This window comes from Aulostomus chinensis, chromosome 3, assembly GCF_037954235.1.
Source record: "Aulostomus chinensis isolate RoL2024-O1b breed Wild chromosome 3, RoL_Achi_v1.0, whole genome shotgun sequence".
Classification (NCBI taxonomy): Eukaryota; Metazoa; Chordata; class Actinopteri; order Syngnathiformes; family Aulostomidae; genus Aulostomus; species Aulostomus chinensis.
This window is the reverse complement of record NC_141322.1, coordinates 14,253,303-14,274,421: the sequence shown is the minus strand read 5'-3', so window position 1 is coordinate 14,274,421 and position 21,119 is coordinate 14,253,303. Positions and strand designations below refer to the sequence as shown.

At 42.1% G+C, this 21,119-nt stretch overlaps 4 protein-coding genes across 11 annotated transcripts; 2 read left to right on the top strand and 2 right to left on the bottom strand.

The window, feature by feature from the left end:
* Positions 1–59: 59 nt before the first annotated feature.
* On the top strand, positions 60–3,577 carry trim107 (tripartite motif containing 107). Of its 4 annotated transcripts, none has more exons than XM_086200670.1 (2): positions 60–242; positions 1,464–3,577. In XM_086200670.1, the coding sequence occupies exon 2, from the start codon at positions 1,475–1,477 to the stop codon at positions 2,990–2,992; it is 1,518 nt and encodes a 505-aa protein (XP_086056796.1). In that variant the 5' UTR covers positions 60–242; positions 1,464–1,474; the 3' UTR covers positions 2,993–3,577. The 4 variants fall into 4 exon arrangements, with proteins under 4 accessions (XP_086056796.1, XP_086056795.1, XP_086056798.1 ...); XM_086200669.1 differs by having other exon boundaries at positions 233–343; XM_086200672.1 differs by lacking the exon at positions 60–242 and adding an exon at positions 408–1,340.
* A 3,351-nt stretch (positions 3,578–6,928) lies between these two features.
* On the bottom strand, positions 6,929–12,332 carry LOC147267784 (poly(A) polymerase beta-like). Of its 5 annotated transcripts, none has more exons than XM_086200665.1 (15): positions 12,195–12,332; positions 11,127–11,306; positions 10,810–10,966; positions 10,637–10,718; positions 10,327–10,490; positions 10,088–10,220; positions 9,912–10,001; positions 9,302–9,374; positions 9,047–9,215; positions 8,866–8,950; positions 8,416–8,469; positions 8,162–8,267; positions 7,875–7,978; positions 7,497–7,780; positions 6,929–7,305 (listed from the first exon to the last, which is right to left on the bottom strand). In XM_086200665.1, the coding sequence occupies exons 10-15, from the start codon at positions 8,918–8,920 to the stop codon at positions 7,270–7,272; spliced, it is 639 nt and encodes a 212-aa protein (XP_086056791.1). In that variant the 5' UTR covers positions 8,921–8,950; positions 9,047–9,215; positions 9,302–9,374; positions 9,912–10,001; positions 10,088–10,220; positions 10,327–10,490; positions 10,637–10,718; positions 10,810–10,966; positions 11,127–11,306; positions 12,195–12,332; the 3' UTR covers positions 6,929–7,269. The 5 variants fall into 5 exon arrangements, with proteins under 5 accessions (XP_086056791.1, XP_086056790.1, XP_086056789.1 ...); XM_086200664.1 differs by having other exon boundaries at positions 6,930–7,305; positions 9,095–9,215; positions 10,564–10,718; XM_086200663.1 differs by having other exon boundaries at positions 6,930–7,305; positions 9,095–9,215.
* On the bottom strand, positions 9,051–10,386 carry LOC147267785 (poly(A) polymerase type 3-like). Its single transcript, XM_086196780.1, has 5 exons — positions 10,327–10,386; positions 10,088–10,220; positions 9,923–10,001; positions 9,302–9,374; positions 9,051–9,215 (listed from the first exon to the last, which is right to left on the bottom strand). The coding sequence occupies exons 1-5, from the start codon at positions 10,384–10,386 to the stop codon at positions 9,051–9,053; spliced, it is 510 nt and encodes a 169-aa protein (XP_086052906.1).
* A 2,773-nt stretch (positions 12,333–15,105) lies between the features above and the next one.
* Positions 15,106–20,945, top strand: tpra1 (transmembrane protein, adipocyte asscociated 1). Its single transcript, XM_086200661.1, has 11 exons — positions 15,106–15,301; positions 15,995–16,178; positions 16,446–16,578; positions 16,847–16,933; positions 18,034–18,106; positions 18,225–18,304; positions 18,383–18,493; positions 18,590–18,650; positions 18,820–18,922; positions 19,113–19,193; positions 19,284–20,945. Exons 2-11 carry the CDS (start codon positions 16,006–16,008, stop codon positions 19,552–19,554), a joined length of 1,173 nt encoding a protein of 390 aa, XP_086056787.1. The 5' UTR covers positions 15,106–15,301; positions 15,995–16,005; the 3' UTR covers positions 19,555–20,945.
* The last annotated feature ends 174 nt before the right edge of the window (positions 20,946–21,119 follow it).

Below are 21,119 nucleotides of genomic sequence, written 5' to 3'. Positions count from 1 at the left end.
CAATTTAAAGTGATTTTTTTTTTTTCTGGTCTTTATTGCGAAGTGCAAAAGACCAACTAACTTCCACGCATGTATTGACACACACATGAAATACTAGCAGAGTTTTTCGGAGGTGGAAGGTTCGCATCTACAGGTGAGCTCAGCTTCGGCTGCTGACAGCTGGGGGCGTGACTGCCGCGACCCACTGCGCGTTCACTGTCCGCTGAACAGGAAGGGCTTGAGTCACGCACATCTGTCTGTAGGTAAGTTCAGCCTTCCGGGCCTTTTCTCAATTCAACCACATGATTACCAACGCTTCGTGTTTTCCTGAGGAGAGTTCAGCTTCTTAGCGGAGCGGAAGACGGTGCGTTTATTTCCTCGCCTGTCTTGAGTTTTCTGCTCTTCGTGAATCTGCGACTAAAGACAAAGTTCGTGTTGAAGACCCAGAAACATTTACGGCCTTCACGTTTAGTCGACAGAAAAAGCCCACGTTTGTTTAGTCCGCCGCTGCTATCGGTCCTTGTAAAATATGTTAATACCCATAATTGGTTGCGTCTGACGTCACATTCCACGAGAGCCACTTTCGAGTTTTTCTTTTTTTATATTTATCTTGTATTTGACGAATATTATAGTCTAACATCAAGCGACAGGATATAAAATTGACAGCAAATAAAGTAGCCTCATCAGAGCTGGAACAAATTCTCAGTTCAGCGTGTCGTTTTTCGTGGTGGATGTGTCATGTACGCGTTTGCCGCAAATTAAGGAAGGTTCTATCACAAAATGTGTGAGTTGTGGTTCCAAGTCACAACGGCGTGTGCTGAATTTATAAGAACAGATCTGTATAAATGTGTGCTGAACTTGTAAGATTAGAACAGATCTGTATAAATGTGTGCTGAAATTATAAACATGGATATGAACTCGGGTCTTGAGTCTCCATTTCCAGGAAATGACACCGTAAACATTCTGCCAAACCGAAATTCTTATTCACTTTCATGGCAATGAAAACAACTCGAACAATTTTTCGTGTATTGAGATATAATTCACTTATATTGTTTTTTGACTTTGTACTCGTTGGATTCGTCTTTCAGATGTTCTCTCTAATATTTTGGTAGAGCCAGACAAGATTTGCAGGATTAAACTGTCAACGTAGAAACGTTTCCTTCCATTTGATTTCCTCAAGCAGATGTCGTTCCCACGACTTTGTAGCTGGTGGGCACACCTTCCTGAAGCTGATGCCAGCAAGTAAGAGCCTCGCGCTCATGTGTGACTAAATGCTGGACACGTCACGAGTGAGGTTCCTGAGTAAAATCAAGAAAGTGATATTTTGCATCAGGGGCTTCATACTTCTTTGACAGGAACATGTGAGAAACATTTCAATGGTAATAGCAGCTCCTTTTAACATGAATGATTCACATGTATGTATTGAGATGTTCATACGGTGTTTAGTCAAGTTTATACTGTTAAGGTGTTGTCTGTTTTTACAGGATCTGGCATCATGGCAGCCAGCGAGACTGAAGCCAAACCTTCTGTAAAGGATCATTCAGAGGCCTTGGCCCAGGAGCTTACCTGCCCCATCTGCTTGCAGCTGTTCTCTGAGCCAGTGTCTCTGCCCTGTGGTCACATCTACTGCTATGCCTGCATCCAAACTGTTGCAGAAGGTCTCGACCAACACAGCTGCCCTGAGTGTCAGGCCTCCTACCAGGGGAACGATGCCATTGTGAAAAGCTCTAAAATGCGCAGCATTGTTGAGTCGTACAAAGCCAACGCGGGTAAAGTCGTACCCACTGCAGGCCATGTAGTCCTCAAGAGTGATGCTGTCGTGCAGGACTCAAACACACAACGCCACCAGGATAGAGCTGGAGGGAGCCAGCGGGAGGAGAGCTCAGGATGCAAGGGGAACGGCTTTCAAATTGGGTGTGGATCCACAGAAAGGGGAAGACGCAAGGAGGAACTGAATGAACCAAAATTCCAACTGGCATCTCAGGTCACAGAGTTGACAGTCATGCTAGAGATGGCAGACAGCGTGCTGAGGAAGGAGGTGGAACGAGAGGTGGAGGTGACTGCTGCCAATGCTCGGCAGAGGGAGAAGTTATCGACCCTTTTAAAGCAGATAGAAGATGCAACACACAGCTACAGTGTGCGGGTGATGCAGCTGATTGATGAAGAGCTTTCTCCAGGTGAGGCCAGCTTACGCAGTCGGGTCGGTCAAGCGTCCGAGCTGACGAAGCAGCTGAGGCAGGCCGTGCTCAGAGCAGAGTCTCTCCTGACTGAAGATGATGAGAATACCTTCACTGATGAGCTTCAAAGTCTACAGCCGCACATCGTGGAGTTGCTGATGAACCCGGTTGGAGAAGAAGAGGGTCATCTGGAAGTGAAAGTCCGCCCGAACCGAGCCTGTCCCAAACTGGAACACATGAACACTGAGCTGAGGGAAAAACTTGGAGCCATTCAGCGCTCCCTTCGAAACACCCTCAACCCATCAGAGGTGACCTTTGACCCAGAAACTGCTCATCCCAACCTCATCCTCTCGGAGGACCTGAAGACGGTGACGTTCAGTGCTACCAAACAGCCGTACCCGGCCTCTCCTCGGAGGTTCACCAGCTTTTTCCAGGTCCTCAGCACCCAGAGTTTCTCTGATGGGGATCATACCTGGGAGGTGGAGCTGGAAGGCTCCCCCTGGATCATTGGTCTGTGCTACAGTGGGAAGCTGGAGCGTAGTGGGATTCCCTCTGCTCTGGAGAGCAGCCGGAGCTCCTGGTGCTTGATGTGGTTCAACAATCTGTTGACGGCGTTCGAGCAAGGTCACAGCGTGCCACTGAAGAGGACCACAGTGTCACGCAGGCTAGAGATGAGGCTGTGCTTTAAGACCCACAGGCTGAGCTTTTTCAACGTCAGCCCCTCCAGCGGGACGACCCACATCTACACCTTTAAGGCAAACCTGAACGAACCCGTTCACCTGGCCTACAGGATGATGACAGGTCACCCCAAAGCACGTGTCACGATCCACTCCTAACCATCACCACGTTTCTGTGTCCTTCTGAGAGAATGTGCTGCATGACGGCATGATGTGAAGAACGTGTGGTCTTCATTGGAGTTTTCTGAGAGCGCGTTGACCAGACACTGTTGGATAACGTTGGAATGAGTTCAAGCCTGTAAAGATTATGTGATTGAATGACATTGTTAATTAAATATAGTGCTTAAAATGATGCGTCAGAAATGTCATTATTTTGGCAGGTTTAAATAAAGATTAACGAGTAAACATGGAAAGTATTATATTTTATAACGAGGTAAGTCTGTTCTATCTTAAATTAGACAAGTACTTTGTAGAATAAGTGGTACCTTGCACTCAACTTTCAAAATAAACATCAGGATATATTTACAATATATCATGTGAAAGACACTGACCAGAGCCATAGAGAGAAGTGGTAGAGTATGGATGGTATTTATTTAACTAATTTGGACTCTGCAAACTGTAGTTTGAAGAGAATTTGCTCAGTTGCTCGTCTCTATTGCTGTCACCTGTCACTGGCGAGCCGCCATCCCACCCTGCAGCTTTTGATTTTGCTAGTATCAATAAATCCTGTTATATTTTAAGGAGTTTTAAGTTGTCCTGCTGTTTTTGTTGTTGGTGAGTTCAGTCAAATTTCATTGCTGTCTTCTGTGCGTCTACACAGTACTACCCAAGCACAAGTACTCCTGGACTATCAACTATGAAATATGTTTCACAGCAAGTCAGTGAATAAATTGAAGTAAAATAAACTATATTCCAGAGTTTTGCGTGTTGTGCCTTTAGCATGGAACCTTCTTACAAACAACAGAACTTTTTTAACCTTCGGTTCAATCGTGCTCGCGCCCGCTGGCTGTGTGAAACTCCTTACAAAGAGCAAATTTGTGCATAAGAACATTTCACGAATGAGGCCCATTTTGATTGAGGTCACACAAGGATTGATTTTCAGAGATCCAGTTAACCTTTTCAGTATAGTGCATCACTGAATAGTTATTAACTCAAGTGTGTGTGTGTTACTGTGTACCTGAGCCAGTCCCACTAAAGAGAAAATCCCAATGGACAGAAGCAGCAGGGAGCTCTCGGAGTATCTGGCTGTGAGTCGTCCGATCACTCCACCCTGAATGACCTGAGCACACAACCAGGTATCACTAAACTCATCTTACACTCTTAGGGAACAAACCTCCAGTTCAATCAGTGTGCTGCTTATTTCACTTTAACCAGTCATAGCTTACCATCACTTACCATCTGGACCTTTCCAAAATACGCCGTCAGACAGCCGTTCTCCTCAGGTTTCAGCTTGAAAAATTCCATCATGAGAATGGAGAACGTCATTTGAAAAATGCCTGAGGTCAGAGAACCGCAGAGTTTCCTTTAGAACACGAGTCCTTGGTAATCTTTTATCCTTTTTGTGTTCATCCCGGAAAAAACGCAGAGGACGGAACACTCACCCGATGGTAAACCTGCAGCTTCCTTCGCAACAAAAGTTGGAGTGGCATCTTTGAACCTCCTCAGTCTTGTGATCTGTCCAACGCTGAATATGGACTTGCTCTAGTTTTCTGCTGTGGATTCCAAAGAAACAATAATAATCATAACTTCATTTTATAAGGCACCTTTCATGGCACTCGAGGTCGTTGCACAACAAATCAAAAATACATTTAAAACGGTAAAACACTCCTAAAGTTAAAGCAGCCATCAGCGTTTGCAGCAGAACATCAACAGACAGAGGAACATTAATCCTAAGCCTGCCTGAACAGGTGGGTTTTGAGGTGGGATTTCAAGAGGGAGGAGGCAGTGTTCCTGATGTCAGGGGGAAGGGAGTTCCAGAGGCGAGGGGCGGAGCGGCTGAAGGTTCTAGCCCCCATGGTGGACTTACAGGCTGGAGGGGGACAGCCAGGCTGATGGGGAAGGCAGACCCGAGAGACTGGGTGGGGGCATTGATGTGTAGGAGGTCAGAGAGGTACGGAGGAGCCAGGTTATGGATGGCCTCGAGTGTATGGAGAACGGTGTTTAACAGGAAGCCAGTGGAGTGACAACAAGTGAATTGGACAAATAATAGCAACCGTGATTCAAATAAGTGATCAATGTGAACCGTATGAATGTCAAAACTAGAACTTGAGAGGCACAAAATCAGATCTGGGGTCTTATTTGTAACAGAGTGTGGGATTCACACGACAAGTGTACATATGTGGGAAATAGTCAGCTCTGTCTCTGCCGATAGCTGCTCACAAACTACAACTACAGGAAAAATAAAACGGAGACTCGATGTCACAGCACTAGCTGATGCTATCACGGGTCTCCAATGTTTTTACATGAACGCAATTATGAGAGGCCTACGCCCTCCTCCTCACAGGAGAGAGTGATGATGGCAAACTGAGCAGACTTTTATTCAGCACAATGAAGAGTTTGTCTGAATATTCTCAGATTCAAAGTTGTTCGTGGAAGAAATATGGCTCAGTGCAAGCACATGTAATTAACATTAAAAAAACAGTTAACATTTGATATGGGGTGAAGTTGAATGTGTGAGAATTTGATATTAATTCAGGCCTGTTCTGGCCTCATGGCCCCAGCCACGAAGTAAAGCCTGGAGAAATGAAGGCTGCCCTTCACAGCTGAGGACACCAGGTGGCAGCAGAGTGAAGAGGGTGAGGAGGTGTGACAGCTAAATGAGGCAACACTTCCCCTCAACAGTGAGGCATCAGTGAATGGTTCATGAGAAACCTGATGTCGTTGTGGGAAATGATCCAATCATATGACTCACTTAAAAAAAAAACACCGGAATATTCACACAGGTGAGAAGCTGGACATGGCAAAACACGAGTGAACGCTTTTGTGGACAAGAGGAATTGATTATGTTTTTGCCCTGCTGTCATTTTTTTTTGGTTTTAAAATCTTCCTTTATATTTATTTATCATTTGTGCAGTTATTTTAAAATGAAAACAAGTAAAATGACCATCAGGTTTCCTACTGCTGCCTCTGACCTGTTCCCCAGCAAAACACGACTCACATGAAGTCGGTATGGGGACAATAGCAAAAAATACTATCAAAATCTAATCAACTTATGGAATAACTGAATACCATTATTATACACTGACAAACACTTTGACACAATAGTAAAGAAGAAAACGCAATAAACCAACAAAGAGCTGCAACACTCTCCCCGTCGGGGAATCGAACCCCGGTCTTCTGCCTGACGGCAGATGTACTGACCACTGTACTAACAGGGATTTTGTGTTTCGCGCATCTACTTCGCGGTTTGTTTTTTTTAATTGCTGCAGTGGAGCTCCTTAAAAATTACAACAAAAGTTGCAGGGCTGTTTGAGTTCATTTTGGGCTGCCAAAATTAGAAAGTTGTGGTTCGTTGAAAAGAAATGCACAACATGTTGTAATTACTAAAATCCCAAATAAGACAGCCGGCATCTGCCTGTGTTAAACCCGAATATTGAGTCATGGAAACACGTTCATCGGAAAAAAGCTCCTTAACAGTTGCTTACAACTGTGTAGCTGCAGCTGCTGAGAGCAGAATGTGAACATACAACCCAGACGTCGAGGTGTGCAACTGTAATACATCTGTGACGCAGTGATTATATAATGAAGTTACTTTTCTAAGTGCATTTGAGACTATTTGTTGGCTACTTTTACTTTGACGCCGTTGCATTTTAGTTGGCCAGTTTAATACGACTTGAAGGAACCAGAAGTTTAGTGAGGTTGCTTAGTGACGACCTGGGAGTGAAGCAGGTTCACTGTTCGTGTTCTTCGCACTTAGAAAAATGACGTCTTTGGGAATACGCCACGAACATAAATACAAATAATCCCCCGGTTGCCGCATATATCAACGCCTTACTCCCAGCATTACTTCACCAGAATATGAAGCTTAACCTGAATAAGGCGTACGTGTAAACAGAGACATTGTGATGTCTCACGTCGCATCGAGAAAGTCACAAAAAATACGGCGGAATTGACATCAGTTCACGAAAATGGCTCCTGCATCAAGGAAAAATGCTACATTTTCCAGTTTTTGGGAGGGAAAAGGATGACTTTTAATGACAAAAATGCGGGAATGCTGAAAGTAGGAACGCTAACGCTTATTACGCAAAGTTTAGCTGATCTTACGTTAATTTACGCAATGATTTTCTGGAGGGTCTGGGGAAGTAGAAAAAAGATTAGAATTATTAGATACATAATACAAAATCACAATGAAAATGATAAACAATGGTAAACAAAACACAATCAATCTGTTAAGAAAGAATAAATAGAAGGAAAAAAGTTGTTGCCTGGTTGAGTCTTCACTGGAATCCGTAAAGCGCGTCGAACAATTCCTCCTGCGAGACAACCAAAGATAAAGATTTGTAAGATCAAGTTGAGAACAGCACGTAAGTCTCATTCTGTCAAGGACGCTAACAGTTGCATGTCAAACTTCCACAAAGTAAAATCTCAAAGCCAGATGTTGTTTTTCCAACTGTAACTTGAAAAGTGTGTGTCATCAGAAACCTCCAAAGATAGTTTGATGCACCTCATGAGCTCTCAGCTTCTCTGCCTCAGGGTCATCTGAGGGGGGTGTCTTCTTGCCTCCCCGCTTCCCACGGAGAGGCTCTGGTCTGAAGGTGGCCGGCTTCGGGGGGGTCTCCTCATCTGGATTTTGGACAGCATAGTCCTGGTGGACGCAAGGTGTAGGCTGAGGATAATGTTTATCCTCACTGACAAGCACCCAGAAAAGCTCTTCCCTCCTCATAAAGTCGACCGAGAGCCTCGTTCCCTCGTCCAGAGGGACCCGGCGGCGCTCAGCCTTGCTGTAGACTGCAACAGTAGAAGAACAACAGATGGTTCACAATCTTTGTGCACACAACACTGCTTCATCTTTGGAAAAACACAACAAAGACTCAAAAAGAACCGTAGTTGCAGAAGGTCTTGATGGTGTAGTCCAGCTGCTTGTCAAGGCGATGGGGGTACTCCGTCAGCAGAAGTCCCATCAGCCACTTGGTGCTCACTTCTCCACTGAAACAGAGGTCAATAGGTCGACACAAACGCCTCAAATATTAGAAACACATCTCAGTATTTGTAGTCGATAGGTAGCGCAAGATCAAAAACGAGGAAGCAGCTCATACAGCAATCTATGAATTCATCCTCGACAACTGCCTGCCATGATCAAAATGGAACAGAAGAGTTTAGCTCTCTTACTTGCTGTTGAGCCCGGAGAAGGACTGGGTGTTCATGTGGGCCAAAGAAATATCAGGCACTAACTCCACTCCTTCCAGGAGGATCCGGATCTTGGACTCAATGAAGCCTGTCCCGAGGGAGGGAAAATACCATAAAGTACTGCAGTAGCTGGAGATAAAAGTTTTAAACAGTTTTCTCTCTCATCAGTCAGCAGATGATCTCCAGGACCCTCTCCATTAGTTCATTTTGACTGCTTCTTTCTTCTGTCAACTCACCACTCATGATGCTCCTCCTCCATCTTTGTGCTGGCCTCCACCACAAGGTAGAACCTTGAAACACAAAGAGACATAGTGACATATTTCTTAAGCCTCCGACCCAAGTTCAACTCTTACTCTGCTGATCATAAATCTCAGCTCTACCAAATTAAATAAACTGAAGAAATAACATTCAAGAACTTGGGTGAATGATTCATACATTTTACAATTTTACACGGCAAATTGAATGAACCAGCATTTAAAAAAAAAAAAAAAACAGTATTTTCTTGGGCCTCCTTTTCCAGTTCCATCAGGAGCTTTATCAGAGCACTATGTTGAAAATATTACAGTAATCAACCATGGAAACAAATAACATGGAAAATATCCACAGATTACAAAAGTGTGTGAATGCATGTGCGTATTCTTGATGCGGTCATCTGATTTTGTGTCTTTCATTAACTTAATACATACGGGAACTTGTCAAGAAATCGTGACTCCTCGAAAAGTGCAGACCAGTCAGCTTCATTCCTTTGGATCCTTTTGATGATGTCGTTGGCTGTGGAAGTAGAAGGAGACATTTGTGATCCTTCCTTTGTGATCGAGCAAACACTCAAATTCTGAGGTGAAATCCACATCATAAATAAATGCCCACAAAGTCACGTGTGAGGGGTGACGTGAGACGAGACGAGTGACAGCATACCCAGGATGATCTCTCCCATGCTGATGTTGAGGCTGATGTGTGTCACGTTCACACAGGTGTTCTGCTCCGGGTGGCAAGGTGTGATGAAAGGCATTGCGTGCCTGCTGTCACTGACGTTCACCTGAAGATGCAGCAGAACGCAGCACGGTGAGCACATCTGATACAGCTGACAGTCGAAAACCACATCGCATCCTAGTGAGGTCTCACCATGGGGTTCCACACAGGAAGGTCAAAGTCCAAGTCCTTTCTGACTTTCAGGGTAACTGGGGTGGGCCACTCCCTGAAACAGAAAACACAAGGTGTTGCAGGTCAAACACAGACTCATGAACTCAGAGAACTGTGTGTTACTCTACATGTAGTACTGCAGAGTCCATCAGCCTCAGAGGGCAAAAATACATTTCCACTGTTCTGAAGATCCAGAAACAAAAAGTGCTCTGACTTCTGTTTCACGGGGCCTTTAAAGAAAAACTAGACTGCAGTGGCTCTGGAGATGTTCAGTCAACAACTCGCCACATGGAGTAAACGTGGAAAAACTTCATGACCAGGGTGGCTGGTGCAGCATTGGGATAGAGCTGGCACACCCTGGCCACCCAAAAAGCCCAGCTTGTTGGAGTAAATATTTCGGCCTGGAAGGAAATGAGACGATGGCAGAAAAGATCATTATCTCCAGTACACAATCTTGGTCTGATTTGCAATAATCCAGAGGAAATTAATTCAAAATTATGGGAAATGTACACAGATATTGATGAGACAAGTTCAGAGGAATCCATCTGCCCAACCTCTTACAAACTCAACTCGTTTTGTGTGTTCAACTCACGTTCGGCCCACAGCTTAATGGCCCCCAGAGCCAGGCGGAAAGTCTCCTGGCTGGGCACCAAACGGAGGATTTCCATCGAGACACGGTATCCTGTAAAAACACAGAGTTAAACAAAGGATGAATATGAGTTCCATCACAGCAGAAACACAAATATGAAAAACAACTGCTGTCAGGACTTGTGAAGAACTGTTTGTCATTTTTACTCCCGTTGAGACTAAGCACACAAGCTCGCTGCATCTCCCTCAGCAGCCCTGTCTGCAGGATGTCGAGGATGCTGCTCCTGTAGATGGAGGCGTAGACCAGGTCCACCTGAAAATACAGCAACACAAAAATTATGAAGACACAAGCTACGTTAAAAAAAACTAAATATTTTACTTGCCTGCACAATGTTTACTTCTTTCTCAAGGCAAATTACCTCCACTTCCTCAAAGGTGAGCTCTATCAGAGGGACAAAGGCCTCCTTCACCACACGCATCTCTGTCACCTACTGCTGAGCCCAGAGCCTCTTGGCGAAGGAGGTGAAAAAATGCTGCCGCTCCACAAATGCGGGTCCAACACACAGGCAGTCGATGTCAGATCCTGTCAAAACAGCAGAGGTTGGTGTTAGGGACAAGTATTTAAAGGTAATTAAAAGGTGGCAATTATTACTCACCCCGCTTTCTTTCAGACGAGGCTGCGCCAACACACGATGAAGCACATTTGTGAAGAAAGAAGCTGGTGGTTACCTTTGCTGTGAACTCCCAGGAGGTACGATCCAAAGGGCACGACCTTGCCCCCGGCCTTCTCCTTAATGTCAGCAGGAACACACTAAAAACACGCAATAAAATACGTAAATTGTTCATCCATAGAGTTCGTAAAGTGGCCTTTGTTAGAGGGGCAGAACCGTGGGAAGTGTGACCTCATGCCAGAGATTTCTTGCATTTATAATGGTTCCTTTTTCAGCTTTGCAGATATTCACAGGTGTTTGAATGATTCAACCATTTCTTAACAGCTCATCGCACACATCTTGCACCCATTCCCGGAAGAGAGCCTGAAGACGTTCCAAGGTCTTCTCTCTGCAGATCAAGTACAAACATGTTCTAATACATTCACCCCTCTGACAACATCCTCACTGATCCTCCCACAACCAGTCCAGGTGAGGGTGGGTCACAAAACCACAACCCTCTTTATATCTAGTGAAATTATTCCAACTTAAAATCTAAGAAATCATCCGACCTCTTCTGGAGCTCATGATGTTCCTCGAACATTGGGTTGCATCTGAGGGTTTCTATTAATTTGGCAGACTGCACCACGTCAACGACCTCTGGAAAAGCCTCACTGACGGTGGGTATCATCAGCCATGAGGGGGCTTTGGGGAGAGGTGATGGAGCATGCCTCCTCCGGTTGTGTTCACGTCTGGGAGGAAGAGTTGATATATATTAATGACACTTTATTCTTATCAAGTCACAACGCACAGAACTTTTAACAGCGGGGGTAAAATGCCACAAGTGGGGCACAGAGGGACGGAGCTGGACCAGTGCTCATTCAAGATCTGATCCATCAATTTAGCTTCATGATTAACATCATTATTAGTGCCAGAAATTCTAATGTTTCTCACTTTGCCAAGCAGCACTTACAATACCACCTTGGAACAAAAGAAAGCAAATTCATTCAATGCAAACATTCACTTTACCTCAGCCAAAGTTGTTCAGCTCAGAAAAAAACACAGAATGAAACAATAAATGAACTCCATCCATCTCGTTTCTAACATGAAACCATCGAAATCAAACAAAAACAAACAATATCTCTAAAATGGAATGACTGTTAAAGAAAAACCAACATGAAAACACCAAAGAGAAGAGTCAAACTTTCAGAATGCTACCTTTAAAGACCATAACAAACTCCTAGCTAGTAAGCTAATAGCATGAACTGGTGAAACCTACGATAAGGCGGGTCTTTTGGCACATTTCGCTTCATTATTGTAAAGATATAAAACAAAATACATGAAACTTTTCCAAATTACGCGCTGATAATTTAGCAGGGACACCATCACTTAATAAACTGATAATTCATGAGCCCAGAGGGACGGAGCTCCACTGAAGTGTCCACTGTGGCGCCAGAGATGCTAACATTCCTACTGACATGAAGCAAGGGCTACAAACCAACTCAAATCAATACAAATCACAAGTTACAGCAAATTCAATGAGTTTTTTTTTTTAATTACTAATATCCTTTGTGACTTAGACAAAACTTTTAACTCAGGAAGAAGAAAAAAAAATCACAGACATTTTAAAAAGCACTTACTGAAACATCCTGAGAGGAAATGAAGTTTTTGGTCACTGGTAGAAGAGAATCAGAAGAAGAAATCTTTCTCAATAGCAATAATTTAATATCAGGAAATAGTTTGGTCGCACAGCGTAGGTCCTCACTCAGAACAAGTGCAGGACCGACAGTTGGAAGTGGCGGCAGGGCTTTATAGGAGCATTGTTTAAGATCAAACGAAACGTAACTGACGTCAGATTTAAGGATGTCAGGACGTCGTGACGTCATCTACACCGCCCACGAAGTTTTACAATGGTTCCTTGAATTTTTTTCCCAATACAAACTTTATTGAACACTGGAAAATACAGTGAGGATAATGATTACAGGTCAAGTTCAATACAATACTAAAATGAAAAAACGGGGATTCTTGTCAGGAAAACTAAACAAAACAAAATACAGCCAAAAAATTAGTGCTGCTAATGTGTTGCTCTGCCGAGCAAACATAATAGGGTATCGCCTGAAGTACCTTCAAGCTCAAGCCCTAATAAAGGGGACATGTTCATTCCAAAGTAACATTCGGCATTTAAATTCACACAATGGAGCAAAAAGGACAAAAAAGAACAGGAATTTTTAGATTAGAATAACAGGTAGAGCAATGTCTAGACTTATTTTACAAGTATTTTTTGCTTGTTTTTGATTCATGAAATATATCCTAAAACCATTAATAAAACCAGGGGAAGGGGGCTTAGAACTTCTCCATTTAGCACAACACGGGAAAAGGCCATTTGATAAATGTGGAATATACTTTGTTGAATGCAGCAGAGTTTACTAAACTAGAGCCCTGCCAAACCAACACCAGAAATATCATTACAACCTGTGTGAAACACCGTTCTCCATTTACAGTCAATTAAAAGTCCCAGAGCTCCATCCCAAAAAGAACAGGCTCATCTCAAACTCAAATTTTTCATTGGGGTTTTAGTTTTATGCCTAAAATAAAATATGTGAACAGTAAAAGCTTGAGATATTTTCACATTTTGTTCTATTAAATCAAATACTGCAGCAGATTTAGCACTCATTAATCTAAAAGTGATTATAAATCTTCAAATGGGCAGCCGGTGACATGCGGCTCAATAAACCTAAAAATGTCATCACGCTGACAGCAGAGGAAGAGGGATTGTAGTTGTGGGGATGTTAAAGTCCTGCATCAGTGCTGTAGTTTGCTCATAGCCCAATAATAGCGTGGATAGCTTTTCTAACAAAACCGACAAGTCTTGTAACAAAGGATTATTTTCTTCAATGATTGACATTACAGAATAAAGCTGGAAATCAAGATGGGTATCATTCAAAAAACATTTACAGAAAAGTTGGTTGTCTCTTTGATATTACAAAGACAGAATAAATAGTTTGCTATTCAAGATTCAAGATTCAAAGTGTTTATTGTCATATGCACAGTTTGGAAACATGTTTCCCTGTACAATGAAATTCTTTCTTTGCTGTCCACAGAATGCCTAACAGTGTAAGGAATAATATAAGGAATATAAACAAATAACGCAGTAAAGAATTTACAAATATTTGAGTAATAATATAGTAGTAGTAATATTTCATCATTGTTGCTGATGTGTGATAATCTAAATCATCAAGAAAAAAAATTGAATTATTTGTTGCATCTTGAATGTCTCCTGACTCAATATAACCGTTACACTGACACATCAAGAATGACGTTTTGGGTTTTTTGGTACGCAACATGGAGGCTAAATAAGATTGATTCTGATGCCAAGTCCATATTAACTCTTGATATTAGGAAATGCAAATTACTCCCCATACACACAAGCTCTGAATCTACTATTGCTTCATCCATCCATCCATTTTTCTTCCGCTTGTTCCTATTAAGGGTCGTGGGGGCTGGAGCCTATCCCAGCAGCCTTCAGGTGAGAGGCAGGGTTCACCCTGGAAAGGTCACCAGTCCATCACAGGACCAACACATAGAGACAGACAACCATTCACACCTACGGTCAATTTAGAGTATCAATCAGCCTCGTCCCCTCTTGATGTCTTTGGACTGTGGGAGGAAGCTGGAGTACCAGAGAGAACCCACACAGGAACAGGGAGAACATGGAGACTCCACACAGAAAGATCCTGTGCTGGAGCCGGGACTTGAACCCAGAACCTTCTTGCTGTGAGGTGACAGTGCAAACCACTGCACCACCGTGCCACCAACTATGATGATACATTAAACTATTCATTCTGTCTTTGTAATATCAAAGAGACAACCAACTTTTCTGTAAATGTTTTTTGAATGATACCCATCTTGATTTCCAGCTTTATTCTGTAATTTCAATCATTGAAGAAAATAATCCTTTGTTACAAGACTTGCAGGCTTTGTTAGAAAAGCTATCCACGCTATTTTTGGGCTATGAGCAAACTACAGCACAGATGCAGGACTTTAACATCCCCACAACTACAATCCCTCTTCCTCTGCTGTCAGCGTGATGACATGTAATAATGATGAGCTGCCACCAGCATTCATGAGACTTTGTATTTACATTCTTTTCATTGGGTGTTTTACATTGAACTGTAAGATTAGGTAGAATTCCACAAATTTGCAAACATACAAGATTCAAGTAAATATGACAATGCTGATATTGCAGGTTAAAAATGTGAATGTGGAATCAATGTCTTGATTACTTAATTATTCTTGACAGACATGTAAAGAAGAGCACTGAAAGTAAAAAAAAAAATACTGAAAGTGAATCAAAGACAGCACATGGATGTGTATATTTATGTATTTTAGGAGGACTTTTATGGGAGTCTATGGGTAAAAAATATAGGACAATAAGACGAGGGCATTGCGTTTGGGGAGGCTGTTTTCTGGTTTTCTCTACCGCTCTGACACTGTCAACGTGTAGCTGCTGACTTCCATCTATCGAGATCTCATCGTTTAATGTCGCGAGATGTGTTTCGCGAGTCTGGTGAGCGATGTCAGGTGATCGTGTGTTAGCGAACTGCCCAACGCAGCCATGTCCTGAAGTAGTGACCAATTTATCGACCGACCTCTGTTTCTGACAGTGTGTGAAACATGAACTAGAATTTCCTATACAGCGACACAGTTTCCAGCATTTGTGACGGTGAAATTCGAGCTCTGTGAATCGGTAAGGTGTTTATTTTTACCTGCTAAAGTTGTAGCTGCGAAGGGTTAGGTAGCGTCACTGCACTTGCGTTAGTTTGTTTTGATGCACCCTGGTTTTAAGCAGCTGTTCCTTATCAGCCGTTCTGTGTGTTCAAGTCCACACAGTGGCTTTGAAAAAAAAGAGAAGCTTAAAATACAACTTTTTAAATGCAAACAAGTCAGCCGCTGACGTTGGCTAAAGGCTAAAGCTTAATTAGCATCGTCAGCTAACACGTCGGCTGAAATTCCCCTTAACCGAAAAGTACGTTGATGAATAGGGGAACTGATAAGGTGACTTAAATACCAGTAGACATTTCAATGACTTTCAGACAGCTTTTGAGTTAAAACGTCAATTTTTTAAAATATCCTTAATATGTTTTTTTTGTAGCAATATAACAAGTAATGTTTGCGGGTTAGATAAGTTTTACACTTTGCAACCCTCACATTTGTATGAGCCAATCTGCTTATGTTGAAATCGTGCTCGTTACATAATGATTGTTTAGGTGGAGAAAGCAGTAGCAGGTGCCTGCCTAGTACAGTACAGAGGACAAACCTGTTTGGTTTTCTTGACTGTGTGCTTATATGTATTTGATAATGTTCGGTCCTGTGAGAAATAATGTCTTTCTCTGCTTCTTTCGTCACATTCAGTAAAGATGTATCACATCTCCCCCCTCAGGTCCTGACACCATGCTAGCCACAGTAACAGCTGTGGTAAGGTTTGCTCAGTACAATGGCAGTGTGTCACCCACACCCCTGGAAAACACATCAGCATTCCCAACTTGGCTCCCTGACACTGAAGCCAACATCTCCAAACCTCACAAATGTCTTCAAGTTCTATATGAGGATGTCAGAGACTCCAGGTAATCATTACTTGCAACTTGAAAGAAAGAAAAAGAACTTGTGAATTATTGTTTGTTATTGGTAAATGTTATAACACAATGGCAAAAAGATTTTTTTGTGTTTTTATTTTGTTTCGTGCTTATAAGCGCACTAATTTGTTTCACAGTATGTTTTTTTCACCAAATTGTGCAGCACTAAAGCAAACAAAGCTATTGAATACATTTGTTAGGTAAATGTGTACTTCTTAGCAGACATGGTGATCCCCTTATCTCTCTGTCTCTCCTCAGGGTGCGGTTCTGGGACATCCTGCTGCTTGTGCCTAACGTGGCTTTCTTTGTATTCCTGATGTGGAAGCTGCCTTCAGCCAGAGCAAAAATTCGAGTCACCTCTAGCCCTATCTTCATCACCTTTTACCTGCTGGTAGGAAACAAGAATAATATGAACGCATTAAACAAACAGCTCAGATTATTCTAGAATAGTATTGCATTGTTATGTGCTCACTCCTCCCTTTCAAAATATCTCTTATTCATCTACTTTTCTCTACCATAACAGAGGAAATCCTGTCTTGCAAGTTGTTTGGTTTTTGCATTAGTAGATGCATTGTTGCCATGTTTTTTCTCACGCTAGGAAATACTGTTTTGTATCCGAAGGCAAAATGTTTTACACACAGGTAACGTGCATATTTCAGGTGTTTGTCGTAGCAGCAGTGGGAATCACCCGGGCCATAGTGTCTATGACTGTCAGTTCGTCAAGCGCTGCCACCATCATTGACAAAGTAAGAATGAATCTGTATACTAAGGGTTTTAATTCTGAAATGGCTTATTAATGCCACAATTTGGGATATAATTGCTGCCACAACAACAAGAAAATTCAAAGTTGGATCTTGCCTTGTACTGTTGAATTGAGGTATTTTAGTGCACCAGCCAACGAAAATAGCCTTTCTGATGGTGTTAAAGGTTTCTTGACACAGGTAACACTCAACAGGACTACATCATTACTTATCTGTTGAAGAAAATGATAAATAATAGAAGGAACCTTTTTTATGGTGTTGTGATTGGCACTAACTTTTTAGGCTGTTTGTTTTATATATCTGAGATTTAAGTAACAAAACGTAGATATTTCCATTGATAGAATTTGAGAAGAATTATCCAAACCCAAGGAAGTGACAATGATAAAACAGATATTATTTCCTAACTTAATGTTTGTTTTTTTTAATTTATTTTTTTCAGCCAAAAGTCTGAGTAAATTCAACATGAAAATATTTCTTATAGCAACAACATTGTGGGTTTTATTTTGTTTTTTAAGATTTCTCCTTCTGTTACCAGAAACATTCTGAGCTGTAAGTCACGAGAAGTTCATGTTTACTGTACACAACAGTGAATGATGTCTCTGTCCATTTTGTGGGGAAACATTCAGTGTTAAATCTCTCTAATATGTTTGAACATGATTTTTGCAAAACAGTCTGCGACTAACATAGTCAATGTTTTTGTGTGGAGGTAGTAGGAGGCTAATAGCAGATAAGTGGAAACAGGGATGTGCTCATATTGAATTAGCAGCAGCTGCGACACCCTCTCACATGTTTAAAGCGCTCCCCAGAGGGCCTGATGGCAGCTTCAGCATGACGTTGCATGGCTTATTTTTTACCAGAGGGGGAAATGACATTCCTCTCATACCAGCCAGATCCCGACGGGCGCAGAGATGGACGGGCTGTTCCCATCGTACACTGACATTGCTGCTCTAGTTGAGAAAACATTACAAAGGATTATATAATTCTCTGGAGTGTGAACTAAGCTGTTAAGTTAGTCATGTGTTTATGATTAAATATCTGTTACAAAATAGCCACCGTGATCTCATGATGTCTGTTTTCTCTTCTAGGTGTTATGGGAAATCACCCGCTTCTTCTTGCTGGCTATTGAGCTCAGTGTGGTCATTCTGGGACTGGCTTTCGGTTAGTTTGCTCTGTTTCAGTTCTTATTTACAGCATATTTTTTAAATTTCTGTTTCTTTTCAAATGCCAACTTTGTAGTTCCACTTTTCAGCTCTGACTATGCTTCTCCAATTAAAAGGTCACCTCGAGAGCAAGTCTAGTATTAAACGTGTGCTGGCTATCACTGCGGTGCTCGCCCTGGCCTACTCCATCACACAGGTAACTGCACAGCTTCTGAATCATCACTTCAAGACTCTGTTAGCTACACAGTGATGACACTAAGATGTGTTACTGAAGGGCACGCTGGAGATCCTGTATCCAGACAGCCACCTGTCTGCTGAGGACTTCAACATCTACGGCCATGGTGGACGCCACTTTTGGTTGGCCAGCTCCTGCTTTTTCTTCCTGGTGAGTACATTAGTAGCAGGAGCAACAGTTGGGGGAAAAAAAATACAAGAAAAACATCTGATCAAAACTTAATTGTTCATGTAATCTTTATCATAGGTGTACTCCATGATCGTGATCCTTCCTAAAACACCACTGAGGGAGAAGATTTCTCTGCCGTGTGAGTTTCAAAATCTATCAAAGAAGACAAATCTTGACATCGCTTGTTGAGATACCAGCTTCAGTTTTCATATGGTCACGAAAATGAAAGCTCATACTATTATTGTGCCATACCAGTGCACGATAACATTGAACTGAAGCTCATTCATCTTTTCACTTCCTCTGTCCAGCTAAGAGGAGTTTCTATGTCTACGCTGCCATCTTGTCTTTACTGAACCTGGTCCAGGGCCTGGGCAGTGCTCTGCTGTGTGCTGGAGTCATAGAGGGACTCTGGTCTGTATGAACCTCATACTAAGTACATAATTACTACTTTTTGGCCCTTTAGGATATTTTCCCTCCTCAGTTACAGAGATATCCTGATATAAAATTGACGAATTGTCATATCAACTATTGCAGAATTGCTCTAATCGTGATTATTGTATTGCGGGAAACTTACTCAGAATCTTCTTGTTTTCTGACCCAGCTGTGTGGACGTGACCACCTTCCTCTACTTCTCCGCCTTTGCTCCGCTTATTTATGTAACATTCCTCAAAGGCTTTTTTGGGTATGTGAGAAGGAGTCTACAAAATATGAAGATTATGAATCCTGACCTTATCTAACCCTGTCTCTTCCAATAACATCTTCTCTCCTTCAGGTCAGAGCCCAAGATCCTTTTCTCTTACAAGTCACAGGTGGATGAGCCAGAAGAAAGTGACGTCCACCTTCCTCCAACTTTAGCTACGACTCTGGCCCGTAAGGAGTTAACGGACCAGGGCCTGTACTACTCCTCTACCCAGTTTGATGGGTCTGGTCCCAGCAGTTCCGGGTTGCATGGAGCATACTTAGACGATGTAGCCTCTGGACCTTACGGGTCCAGCAGCATCAACAGCATTGAAGCTGATCGTTGGAGGCCAATCAATGCATAACTCCTCATGAAGGAGAAGGAATGAGGGACATGAATATGCATGAACATGATGCAGGGTGGCTATGAGAGAGGAAGGACATATCCAGAACATAGTTGGACACGGAGGAAAGGTGAGGTTTAGAACTGGACACATAAGGAGGGACCTATTTATCCAATTATCTGGAGGACTGTGAACTTAGCAACTGCTTTTGTAACACTGTTGCCAGAGTGCACTGCTGCTGTAGCTCCACGCTAGGAGTACTATTCCACACCGTGGCTCCTAAAGACACCATATTAACCCTGTCCTGCTGTCTCTTTGACGTGAGAGCTCGCTGACTTGTCTCAGCACACTTTGTCATTCTGCCTTTCAGCATTGACTGATCTATCCTCAATAATGAAGATTAAGCTCCATTTTAAGAGCCCAAGTCTTTAAAAATCAAACATTCTTTTGATGTCAACTTGACATCTGTAAGGCTTTTGAGTTACCTCTTAATTGACTTTTGTAATCTGCTGCCTAGTATGGACCTAACCGGCTTCCCTGACTTCCTGAATCACCTTGCTCCTCTTGTCCTCTCAACTTTTTGCTGTCTTGTTGACAAGGGAAAGGCTTTCATGGATTGTGTGTTACTGCAATATGAAAACAAAGTTCCTTGGCAAGCTCCTTGTTTCAGATCACTAAAGCATCCGCAAGGTATTTCAATGACGTAATCAGTGTTGAAAATGGACCATAAACAATATTGTTCAATTTTATGGGATCAAATTATTGTATTGATTGAATATGATTGCATAAAACATAACCATTCCTTCACCTGAGCAAGACAAACTTAAGCATTTATGTGTAAGATGAGTAACTTGAAAACGGGCAACTACTGAAATATTGTAGAGGCGGTTTTCACTTCTGATTTCAAGAGTTGTCTCAAAATCTCACACAAATCTTCTCAAGCAGGTCACATTTTCTTATAACTCTTAAAGGAATTATGACATGCTGTCTTTTGAGTTTTTCCCTGAAAATTCTGTGTATTCAAAACAAAAGGATCATTGTATTTAACCAAGAAGTATTCTTACACTATGGTTACCTGTATGTAGGAAATATCCTGCAAGGTTGCATTTGAGTTTTGCTCAATTTTAAAGTAACAACACAGTAAAAAAACAAAACAAAACACTGTTTTGCCTTACTCTTGTAAATTTTTATATTTCAGTGCAGGTGAACAGTGTTTAATTGTTTGCAGATTAGAGAGTGTGAAATCCGTTTGCAGTTATGTGCATTTTTGTCCTCTTTTGATAAAAAAGTGGTGAAATAGTTTTTCAATTGATCTGTAAATTTCCTTTTTTTATTTAAGTACATTGATTGTATTATATTCTGGCCTTATTTTGATGATTCCATAACATGCTGAATAAAACATGGCCGTAAAAGATTCTCTGTCTGATTCTCTAAGTGTTTATTTTTGGCTTCTTCTTTGAATTATTATTAACATTGACTTCTGAGGGAGTCCAGCATTCTAGAAATTCATGTAATGCATCGCGTTTATGTGGAAAAGCTGTGTGGGAGGCGCCTTTTTAAAACTACAATTGAACTACAATTCCCAT